This window comes from Urocitellus parryii, chromosome 4 (assembly GCF_045843805.1).
Source record: "Urocitellus parryii isolate mUroPar1 chromosome 4, mUroPar1.hap1, whole genome shotgun sequence".
NCBI lineage: Eukaryota > Metazoa > Chordata > Mammalia > Rodentia > Sciuridae > Urocitellus > Urocitellus parryii.
The window spans coordinates 13,201,703-13,213,687 of NC_135534.1; the positions used below are offsets into that span (position 1 = coordinate 13,201,703).

Sequence of the window (11,985 nt, forward strand, 5' to 3'; positions counted from 1 at the left end):
ATCACTGGCTAACGGTAGACTGCCTCACAGCAGAGATAGGACCCGAGTCGCAGAACTTGGGGTGACTGGAGGGCATCAGTGGCCAGCATGGCCTGTCCCCACAGTGGCCATGGGTACCTTGGTACCACAGGGCAGAAAGTGAGGAAACCAAGGCAGCAGCATCACTTGGCCTTGACCCAGGGGACCAGAGGCCACGACCTACAACCAGCGCCCTTCTGCCCCAGGAGACGGGCTGCAGGAGGTCACAGACAGCACTGGCTCGGCCACTGGTCTGACCCTGACTGGGGCTTTATATTTTTTATATATACAATTATTCCTCCAGGAACAATACAGTTTTATTTCTATTTTATCTTTGATTCCTTAATGTTGCCATATACTCTACCTAAAGCCTATGAAATGGAGTTAGATAAAGGTGGTAATCATGGGAATTTTGTCTTATTCCTGATCTCAGAGGGAAAGTCACTAGCATTTCACCATAAAAAGTTTGTCATCTTCTGCCTTCAGGAGATGGGGCAGGGGTCAGATGTGGGTTTCCGTTGCACCAGATGGGTGGGGGTCAAGTGTTCAGCTTTGAGTGGGGTTGAGTGTTCAGACTGGACGCAAACAGGTGATAAAGGACCAACCTGGGTTAGCCTGCAGCAAACATTTGTTCAGCCTGCTCTGCAGACAACTTAGTTCAGCCTGCCCTGCACCTAACAATACTCCAACAGACAAATGTTAACACATATACCAGGCACCATTGTAAGCTCATGGAAGACATGGAGTGGGGGACTTGCTGTCTAGGCCAGTTTTATTTGGTATAGGGTATTTTAGATTTTTCCAAATTAAGGACGTTTCTTTGTGTTGTTTGTTCACTTTTATCACCATTGATGAATTTTGTCAAATATGTTCACTGCATCTACTGAGATGACTCTTTCTTCCATTAATCTGATACCATGAAGAAATACTAAAAATGTTTCTAATATTTAGTCCAAGTTTCATTATTGAGGTAAACCAAATTAGTTATGCATTTTTTGTTTACATTTTTCTGGATGGGTTTTCCAATATTTTGTTTAAAACTTAACAAATAACTGGGGGTGTGGCTCAGTGGCAGAGCACTTGCCTAGCATGTCTGAGGCACTGGGTTCAATTCTCAGCACCACATAAAAAAATTAATAAAGGCATTGTGTCCATCTACAAATAAAAAAAATTAAGCTTAACAAAATTATATATATGTATATAAATTGATAAAAATGACCTGCTATCTTCTTCTCTAATTCCTCTTAATCAAGTTTTATTAACAAGATTGTCCTAGCTTCCTAAAGTTAGGTGATAATTATTTTATCTTAATTTGTTTGAAGATTTTGATTTAGACTGAAACGATCATCTTCTTCAATGTTTGGAAGAATAAATGAAGCCATCTGAACCTGAAATCTGATTTATGAAAAGATTTTGAGAATTCATTTAATAGCTATAAGATTATTGATTTTTTAAAAATGATTCCAGAATTGTCCTTTCAGTGATTGATGTAGTGCAGAGCCTTTGTCAAATATCACATAACCCTTCAGACTTACTGGAATAAAATTGCTCATGTTCTTTTATTATTTTCTTAATGTGAAGATACCCCCTCTTTTTTTATATACTGGGGATTGAACCCAGGGAAACTTTAGCACTCATCTACATCCCCATTTGGAGACAAGGTCTTGCTAAGTTGCTAAAACTGGCCACAGATTTGGTATCCTCCTACCTCAGCTTCCCCAGTTACTGAGGTGATAGGTATGTGCCACTGTTCCTGGGCCCTTTTTCATTCCTGGTACTGAAAGAAAGGCAGTTGGCTTTGTGACGCTTTGTGGTTGGATTTCAGTACTATTAACCCATGTTCTTAATCATTGCTACAGAGTGGCCTCTATTTTTGATGGTCCTAGAATCTGCCTGGCCTCAGGTCCCTGATATCACGGAAATTATGAGGCAGGGCCCTACCCTTTTATTGGCTGGTTAACTAAAGGAAGGATAGAAAATTTAAAAAATAAATAATTAAACATTTAACCAGGGGGACTAATAATCTCTGATTACAAAAGCTTCATCAGGTACTTGATAGTATATTGTGGCTGGGCCGGGTGGAGCACACCTGTAATCCCAGCAGTTTGGGAGGCTGAGGCAGTAGGAAAACAAGTTCAAGTGTAGCCTGGGTACTTTAGTGAGATATAAGGCAGGACAAGATGACTATGGTCAGGCTCCCTGAGAATTCCAGCTTGCTATGATTTAGTGTGCATTCAAGTCATGAACATCCCGATTCAGCATATGTACTCGAGGTTTTAAATATCTGCTAATGAGCATGCGCTCACTTAGATAACCCTTGGCACTGGGCCTTCTTTGTTTGGCCTGCTCATAGCAAAGGCCTATGGAAAGACTCAGGGGGCTGCCGCCTTGAAATAAAGCATATCTACAGTCCCAACAGTGCCTCACATCTCCTTTCAACTCCCAGAAACCCAAATTTTTCCCCCAGGATCTGAATCCCTACAAAAGACCTTTCTCAAAAAAAAAAAGAGCTGGGGGTGTAGCTCAGTGACAGAATAACACAGGTTCAATACCATAAAAAGAAAAGAAATAAGGGGGAGTATGTGTAATTATGACCACCCCAGTTTGTAATTTTTGTCAACTAATCTGTAATCCAAAGATTAGGAGTGAATCATTTTAAGAGAACCCGTAGAAGCATGTGAGTTTTATAAGATTTTTTCAAATGCTGGCAGTTAATCCACTACTTCTAAAGTAAAAGCATTTGGATAAAGAAGATTTACTTTAGGTATGGAACAATAAATTGTAAAGAACATGAATGGAATTTTATGTCCTCTGTAAATTCTAGGCTTTTTATGAGTAAGATGGATGGAACTAATTTGCCAAACTGATTTTAAATGACTGACATAGAAAAAGGAAAGGGATGCAGGTAACAGAAAATAAAGATAGGAAAAATTGAATGATCTGTTTTCTGAATTAGCTATCAAGAAGAGTCTGGAGGGGAAACACTTTAAGACATTGGTATAGGCAATAATTTTTGAACAGGATCCCAAAGGCACAGAAAACAAAGGTAAAAATAGACAAATGGGATTATATTAAACTAAAAGGCTTCTGAATAACAAATGAAACCAACAGAGTGGAGAAATGTCCTATAGTAATGGGAGAAGATATCTGACAACTCTACATCTAATAAAAGAATCCTATCCAGAATATATAAGGAATTTGAAGAATTAATAAAAAAGTAATCCAATTAAATAAGGGGCAAATAAATAACCTGAATAGACACATCTCAAAAGAAGAAATCCTAATGGCCAGCTGGGCCCAGTGGTACAGGCCTGTAATTCCAGCAATTTGGGAGGCTGAGGCAGGAGGAATGGAAATTTAAGGCCAGCCTTGGCAATTTAGCAAGACCCTGTCTCAAAACTTTAAATAGGGGAGAGGCCTGCAGGTATCTTCCAGTGATCTAGCAACCCTGGATTTGGGAAGAAAGGAGGGGGGGAAATGGGCTATATACACAATGGAATATTTATTCATAAAGAATGAAATCCTGTCATTTGCAGCAAAATGGTTGGAACAGGTGGACATTATGTGAAATAAGCCAAACACAGAAAGATGAGTACCACGTGTTCTCACTCATTTGTGGAAACTAAAAAAGTCGACCTGATGGTAGAATAGTGATTACTAGAGAGTGAGGAGGGAGAATGGGTGGATAAAGGAGGGCTGGATTTGGATCAGTGCACAGTGTAGACATGTGTTAAAACAACATACTGGACCATCAATATGAATAGTTAATACATGTTAATTTAATAAGCATTTATAAAAGGGAATTCTTATTTCTAATGATTTCATATCATTAGAAGGAAGTGAAATGGGGATTAACTGGAAAATTAGATTACTGTATATTATTCGATTGCCACCTAGAACAGATTATGATGAGCAAACTTGTTCATAAAAGGCAGTTGCCTCACACTTGAAAGTGCCCTGTGACTCTGGACTTAAGCTTTTTTTCACAAAATAGAAATAACTATTAAAGGGGCTGGGGATATAGCTCAGTTGGCAGAGTGCTTGACTCACATGCACAAGGTCCTGGGTTCAATCCCCAGCACCACAAAAAAAAAAAAAAAAAAAAAAAAAAAAAGAAAGAAAGAGAAAAGAAATAATTATTAAGAACAGCAAAACTTTATTTTTTAAAAAATTGCCTTTGTTGCAAGTTTAAAAACTGGGAAGGCCATTTTTCCCACCTAAAGACTTCATAAATATGGCCAGTGTAGGTAGCATGTCATTTAAAAGGATCATGTTGAAAATGGTAAAAGAGGATATCCACAGGCATTTAGCCAACTTGTCAGAGGCGGTGAGATCCTCAGGCAGCCTGAGCACCATGGTTAGGTGACTTCACAGTCCAGCAATTACAGCTTGATTCCTACACTTAACAGAAGGGAATGTAGTTTTTAGGATCCAACAAGGGAAAAATGTCCCTGAAAAGGAAGGAAAAGAAACAGTCACAAAGTGCTGATGAGAAACTATGATATGACCTCAGACCCACTGAGGCCCTCGGGCCTCACAGGGAAGGAGAAGCCAACTATTTGAAATCCCTGAAGCCATTACAATGTTCTGATGATTCAAGTATAATAGGTTATATATAAATATATATGTAGACACACACACATGAACAACAGTATATAAGTTCCTAATAGATCTACTATATGATATAATTATATATATATATGTGCATACATACACTCATATATATAAAGAGAGATTTTTATATTTTACATATAGTGATATAGAGAGAGAGAGATGAGGGAGAGAGAGAAATAAAGCACATGCTATTATCTGGTAAGTTCTCAGTTAACCAGTGTTCATAAACTTTACACGGCCACCGTATCTCAAGTTTTAAATTATGAGTGTCGGCTGATACATTGGAAAAAAAAATAAAGATCTGTCCTTCTGACATAACTAAAGTCCAAGGAATAATTCTTATGACTGATTTAAGAGGAGTGTTCTATTTTGGCATTTAAATTCTTCTAGAACAAAAAGCTGATTAAGAGTTAGCAAACATATCAGTTACCATCATCATGGAAATTCACAATCCTATTCCATATTTATGCTATAGATGCCAAAGATTTTTTTTTTTTTTGCAGGCGTAGATTGATAATACAAAATGGCTCTCAAGGTTGCAATTATAAAAGTTTGTTCGAAAGAATGAAAAATGTTAATGAAATGTATACCTAATAACCGTAAGAATACATGATTTCAACAATCCTGAACTAAAATCTCCCGAGTATTTGGTATACAAGGTATGGTGTATGCCATTTAACAAACCAATACCTATTTTCACCAATGTAGACACTTACGGCACTAATTCAAAATACTCTCACCTAGATAATGTTCTCGGGAGGACTTCCAGGTGTTCGACTTCACATGACAGGAAGCATTTCTGTCCCACTGGCCTTCTGGATTCACGACTACTATTACCTCGCGTTTTCATCACCAAATTTATTGGAAACTTTCTGAACAAAATAAAAAAACAAATATATAGATTTGAGCACTGTTTCAATTAAATTTTTGGAGACAAGGAACATCTCAGAAATGGAAAGTTTGACAACAGAACCTCTCTAGTATCATCTCTTTGATGATTGTAGATCAGCCATATACCAATTGACTGAGTATCATCTATTTATTGACAGAATCAACTGATTTTTTTTTTTAGATCTACTCACTTAACTAACCAGAATTCTATAGATCAAATCAGGCCCAATTCAGTGTACTGTGCAATAATTTTACTCTGATCAGACCTGGGTGGCTAAAGACAATGTCAGATAGCCTTAATCTCAGTGATCTACTCTACTTACCTTTGAATGTAGCATGTTATTGGGATTTGGCCAATGAAATCTAAATGCACCGGATCATATGTGATTGAACTTTCAATGAGGATTGCTAATGGGTATTCCTAAAGGTATAAAGAATATAACTTCAGTTTTTTTAAATTATATCTCATTTTAATGGTTTCAAATTCAATTTTTAAAATGCAGCATATGAAAAACAAGGTAATCATCCTGTTTAGCTTATGATATAAAGTACAAGATAAAAGAGAACAGAAGAAATAAGTGACAAAATATGTTTGTAGCAGACATTAATAGTTCCCAGCATAATATATATGCCTAATTTTTTTAGTTAATATGTATTTATCTAATTGTTTTTCTTCAATAGAAAACACATAATTTATATATTTCTTATACATGCATTTATCTGATGCTCTGCCTTTTAGATACACATATTTGAGATAAATGTATTTTACTATATATTCACTTTCAAGAGGTCAAACAACCATCAAGTGATCTCATATTATTATACAAACTGTATAAGATGATAAACAAATATAATTCTGTCTACAGAAAAAAAAATAGTTCCTGGCATAGTCTAAGGAATTTATTTATTTGACAGTGAGTCTGCATAGACAAATTTGCTCATCACATTTTAAGAATCAGAATCTGACTGAGGCAGAACTAAGTTACTGAGTGTGACTTCTAGTTAAATATTTGAAAACTTACATCCTATTTTCAAAATTGAGATAATATAAACCAGGAGTTGGCGAATGTTTTCTAAAATGGGCTAAAAAAAATAGTCTTTGCAGACCATACTATATATCACTATACCCATTCTTCTGCCTTTGTTAGTATGAAAGCAGACATACATAATAACTAAATAAAAGTGACTTTGTTCCAGTAAAACTTACTATACAAGGCTGGGATTGTGGCTCAGGAGTAGAGCATTCGCCTAGCACCTGCAAGGCACTGGATTGAATCCTCAGCACCACATAAAAATAAATAAGTAAAATAAAGATCCAACTACAACTAAAAATTATATTTTAAAAAATTTACTATACAAACAACAGAAGCTGACAGGATTTGACCATTGGTGATCTAACTTTAGATCTTATTTTTGTTGAATGTGTTAAAAATATTTCTGAGAACAAACAATTGAAATAAGAACTTTACTCATTTATTTACCTTCAGAAGGATGAATTCCATTGAGTAAAAAACAATTAGTATGCTCTAATTAAATGCTACAGTTTAGAATACTTACATCCTAGAAATGAAAAACAACTATCAAAAATCACACATTCAATTAGAGAACATCATGCTAAGCAAAGGAAGCCAATCCCAAAAAACAAAGGCCAAATGTTTTCTTTGATAAGTGGATGCTAATCCATAATGGGGAGAAGTGGAGGAATTTTTCATTGGGCAAAGTGGTTGGGGGAGAGAAGAGGAAGGGGTAGAGGAATAGGAAAGATGGTGGAATGAGAGGGACATCATTATCCTGGGTACACGTATGATTGCATGAATGGTGTGACCCTACTTTGCATACTTCTCTGAAGTGAAAAATTGTGCTCCATTTGTGTACAATGAATCGAAGAGCATTCTGCTGTCATGTATTAGAATAATTTTTTTAAATGACATACTCAACTCTTCCATGCATTCAGATACAGTCACTATTTGTACATGATTCATCTTTAAACATTTAGCATCTAGAAACTATGGTATTCAAGAGTGCTTGCTGGTACCTTATATCATCCAAAAGCAAATAAAATGTCCATGTTAAAAACTTTCAGTGTTGAGCATTAAGCAGGAAATATTTATTATACATTAAGGAAGTTCATTTTAACCTGGAGTTCTCACAAACAGGAATATGTGAGTCCTGGGGTCTTGTGATAAAATAAATAGGAAGATAATAGAATACAAGTCACATTATCGAATACCTGTTCCTCCTCCTGCTCTTACAACTTCATATCTTTTCCTTTCTCTGAATTTCCTTCCCCCCCCCCAGGGAGTTTCTCCCTTCCTGGGTGACAAATGGAAATCTCAGCACCTATCTGCTTAAAAATTACCTATCTATGATATCAGTGAGAAAGAGAGAGTCTTCTCCAAAATGTCCCAGCAAATATCCTAGAAAAGTTCCAGGTGAGCTGACATGACTTTCTGAAGTGAAAATTGGCATGGACTCTTCATTTGTTTCCCAAATATTTGAGTTCCTACATTTTACTAACCAACAATTACACTTGGTAATTGAGTCCGCCATGTGCCAAGTTGAGTGCTTACCGTGTGCTGAGCATTGTTTTAGGTACTAAGGAAGAGAAGCCAAGAAATGATGGGGCCATGCACCCAAAGCCAAGAATAGAATCAGTCCCCCCAAAATCATTTATATCAGGAGTGGTGCAGGTGTGGTTCCAAAAGGGAAAAACAAACTGTCATTACCAGTCACAGCCACAAATTAACATAAAGGAGGAAAATTAAAGTTTTCTCATTTCAGAAAAGACTGATTCTTCTCATCAATCAATACAGGGGAAATATAACCTGATAGACCCTGTATGTCAGTTGAAAAAATTTTAAGTCAACAACAACAAAAGAAGAGGGGATTGAAGAACTGTTCCAAAGTAAATGTTTCCTTCAGGTTAGATTTTATCACAGAGAACACAAAATCATTCTAGCAGAGGCAAGAGAGGAGGTAAAGGAATACATAGTTTTTAAAAATTACAAGTTCTGTATTTCTCTTCTACTGTGGAAAGAATATAAATTGAGAGAGAGAAAAAAAATTAAGTTTCAATAGCTCAGTTTTAGCCAGTAGTTTGTGATCCTAAAATAATTGAAGAATATATTATTTGCTCTTAGGTGGAGAGGAAAGGAGGAGGGACAGGAAAGGGGAAGAAATGTAGAATGAATTTGACAAAATTATGCTATATGCATGTATAAATATACCACCGTGAATTCTACCTTTAAGTAGATCTATAAAGCACCAATCAAAAATAAATGAGTGGGGCTGGGGCTGTAGCTCAGTGGCAGAGCACTTGCCTTGCACGGGTGAGGCACTGGGTTCAATCTTCAGTGCCACATAAAAATAAATAAAATAAAAACAGGCTGTCCATCTACCAAAAAAATTTTTTTTAAATGAGTAGAGGGGACTGGGGTTGTGGGTCAGTGGTAGAGCACTTGCCTGGCATGTCTGAGGCACTGGCTTTGAGTCTCAGCACCACATATAAATAAATGAATAAAATACAGGCCCATCAACAACTAAAAAATATATATTAAAAAATAAAATAAAAATAAATGAGTGGAAGGTAGACCAATAGAGTAGAAGAAAGGGAATAGGGAGGGGGGAGGGAGGAGGAGAAGGAGGAACAGAAGAATGGGTATGGTGATACACAACAGGAGTGGGAGACCAGGAAGATAATTCATTTTGTGTGTGCTTTATAATTATAATCATTAATTATTTGATTTTTTATAAATTATATTTTATAAACAACATCCAATAATTAATTAAGTCCACAAAATCATTTATACCAGGAGTGGTGCAGGTGTGGTTCCAAAAGGGAAAAACCAAACTGTCATTACCAGTCACAGCCACAAGTTAACATAAAGGAGGAAAATTATAGTTTTCTCATTTCAGAAAAGACTGAATCTTCAGGAAAAGCAAGTATTTTAAAAGATATTGCATTTAAGCAAAAAAAAACAAGGTCTAAAATAATTCTATTTAAGGAATAATAATCCTGTAGAATGCCTTCAGACTGTGTAGTGTGATTTCTGCCTTTAGATATTTTTCAGGGATTCACTAAGCATGATAATTGTCTTTAGACACAGTCTTAATAACTCTGTTAACATGGTATCCAAATTGTTTTTAAAAATAAATAAACAAATGCCCTTACATGAACCCTGATGCCACAAAAAGCTAGAAGATAAAGGAACTGGAAGAAGTCCTCCTCCACTATGTTCACAGGGCAGCCATACCCAAGGAAGAGCTCATTTGACTGAGGTTGCACGTCATTTATGATAGGTGTTCGTCTCACTTTGACCAGGAGCCAGGAAGCAGAACAGGTGACAGTCACTGTTGAAAGAAAATAACAAAAAGGGGGAAATATTATATAACATGTGTGTCCCCCAACAACAGCTTGGGAAATTTTCAGCCTGTTCAACTTGGTTGAATTCTCAACTACAGAGTGAGAATGTTTTCTATTTGTATATTTTCCCATTGTAAGATATTCGATCAAATACTTCATCTCTGTGACTCAGTTTCTTCATCAGAATATGGAAAAATCTTAGGAGAGTTATTTCCTGAGATGTTCTAAGCCAAAGATCCCCCCTTCCCCAGGTTTTTAAGAAAGCATTCAAATTTTACCAGTAGGTCTCATGAATATGTTTTGGAAATATTTCCCAATGCAACAGATCTAGACCTGAAATAGGAAAGGAAGAGCTTTTATAATTGATGGCACACAAGTGAAAATTTATCATGTGCTCCTATTTAAATTTTTCAGTTACAATGTTTGAGCCTGCTAATATTACCTGCCTGATAACTAGATGAAACCAAAGAATTCTAAAACTGCCAGGTGCAATGGTACATGCCAGTAATCCCAGTGACTGAGGAAGCTGAGGCAGGAAGATCGCAAGTTTGAGATCAGCTTGGGGAACTTAGCAACACCCTATCACAAAATAAAAAGGACTCCAGATATAGCTCAATGGTAGAGCCCTGGGTTTCTCACACACACACACACACACACACACACACACACACTAAAATAAAATAAATAAATCCCAAGTTGAACAAAGAATTCTAAGATAAATAATATTTCAGTTACCTCAATAACTTTTATGATTGCTAACAAATTTTGGTCTGAGTCATACTTATTGTGTCTCTATGAATTCAAGCTATTATCCCATACTTACAGATGAATAAACTTATGTCCTTACATAACTGCTAAGTGGCAGAGCAGAATTAAAACCAATGCAAAATCTATTCAGAGTCTCAACTCTAAAAAGGAATCATTTACAGCTGAAAACAGCTGACTACTCTCTGACCAAACTTCCTAACACATGGCTAGAACATGCAGACCTAAGGAATTTTCTCTCCAGGGGACCTGGCAATCTCTCCTGATTTTGCCAGTCAGTGCAAGTATTTTATGTTCTGCACAGAGACTAGCCAGTCTCTAGACAAAAGAAATTATGAACTTGGAAATTTTTTGAAAGTGTGGAGAAAAATATCTTGAGATCAGCTCAGGGGATAGATTCAAAAGGAAGAACTGTGCTGAAGACGGATGGTCAAAACCCTAGTTTACTGCAACCTAGCAGTGTTTTAGCAACTGATCACCAGATGATAGGAAACAAAACCCAAAAGTCGACAGTATGCTTTAAAAGCACCCGCACTGCTTGAAATTGCCACCTCTGGAATTCTCTCTGTTACTTACAATCAGCAAGACCCTTAACGGACACAAAAAGCATAAGAAGCCCTCCTAGCACGCCTGAGAGCTTCATTGTCGCTTCAAGTCTCAGTCCCAGGTATTGCAACAAGCAAGAAACCAAGGTAGGAGGGCCTCTGCAGGGTTTATAAACCTCTTGCCTCCTCAGCTGTGAGTGATGATTTACCATCCTAGAAGACACTAAGAAGCCCTTAACATAGTCTGGGCCTTTTCTCCTGGGAGCCAAAATTACAATTATAAATCAGAAAGTCAGGGAAGAGAATATAAAAGTGATCCTGGGTGTGTCCCCTAGGGTGTCTTCCCCAAGCATGTATTTGTCTTACATATTTGATGTCTGTCTCTTGGATGATTAAAGCAAGGATTTGCAAGGTTAGGAGGAATCCAAGTAGTAATGAAACTGAGTTTTGAGATGGGACTAGATTTCCCACTTTGCCAATTTCCTTCTGGGTTCTTGTCTTGCAAATTTGAGGAATAAAATCCATGGACAAAAAGGGAAGTAGCATTTATTTAGGTGAGAAAAGACAGAACTCCTGCAATGCACACAGCACCAGCTTGCTAACTTGGGGGCTTACATGAGTTTTGAGTATGAGCATTGATCAAAATCTATGTTAAACAGGCCTGAGAAAGTATCAAGGCTATTGGTTGTGTCCTTCAACCTGAGTTTCAATCTTTCCTATAATTCCCATTGGGGTTCACTCCTTCCTTCCATTCCTGCCTCTCTAAAACAAAGGAGTTGGCCGGAGTGT

The 11,985-nt window shown here is 36.9% G+C and overlaps 1 protein-coding gene across 1 annotated transcript; it reads right to left on the bottom strand.

Moving 5' to 3' along the window:
* Positions 1-5,368: 5,368 nt before the first annotated feature.
* Positions 5,369-11,294, bottom strand: LOC144254176 (oocyte-secreted protein 4A-like). The gene is made up of 4 exons (XM_077797200.1): positions 11,228-11,294; positions 9,695-9,873; positions 5,847-5,944; positions 5,369-5,504 (listed from the first exon to the last, which is right to left on the bottom strand). The coding sequence occupies exons 1-4, from the start codon at positions 11,292-11,294 to the stop codon at positions 5,369-5,371; spliced, it is 480 nt and encodes a 159-aa protein (XP_077653326.1).
* Between the last annotated feature and the right edge of the window lie 691 nt (positions 11,295-11,985).

What these genes read in the sequence shown, in the direction of transcription:
- LOC144254176 (XM_077797200.1), bottom strand. Translation starts at nt 11,294, where the DNA reads ATGAAGCTCTCAGGCGTGCTAGGAGGGCTTCTTATGCTTTTTGTGTCC. An exon ending in CGTTAAGGGTCTTGCTGATT is followed by an intron (nt 9,874 to 11,227) that starts GTAAGTAACAGA and finishes TTCTTTCAACAG; the next exon opens with TGACTGTCACCTGTTCTGCT. An exon ending in TTTGTGGCATCAGGGTTCAT is followed by an intron (nt 5,945 to 9,694) that starts GTAAGGGCATTT and finishes TTATACCTTTAG; the next exon opens with GAATACCCATTAGCAATCCT.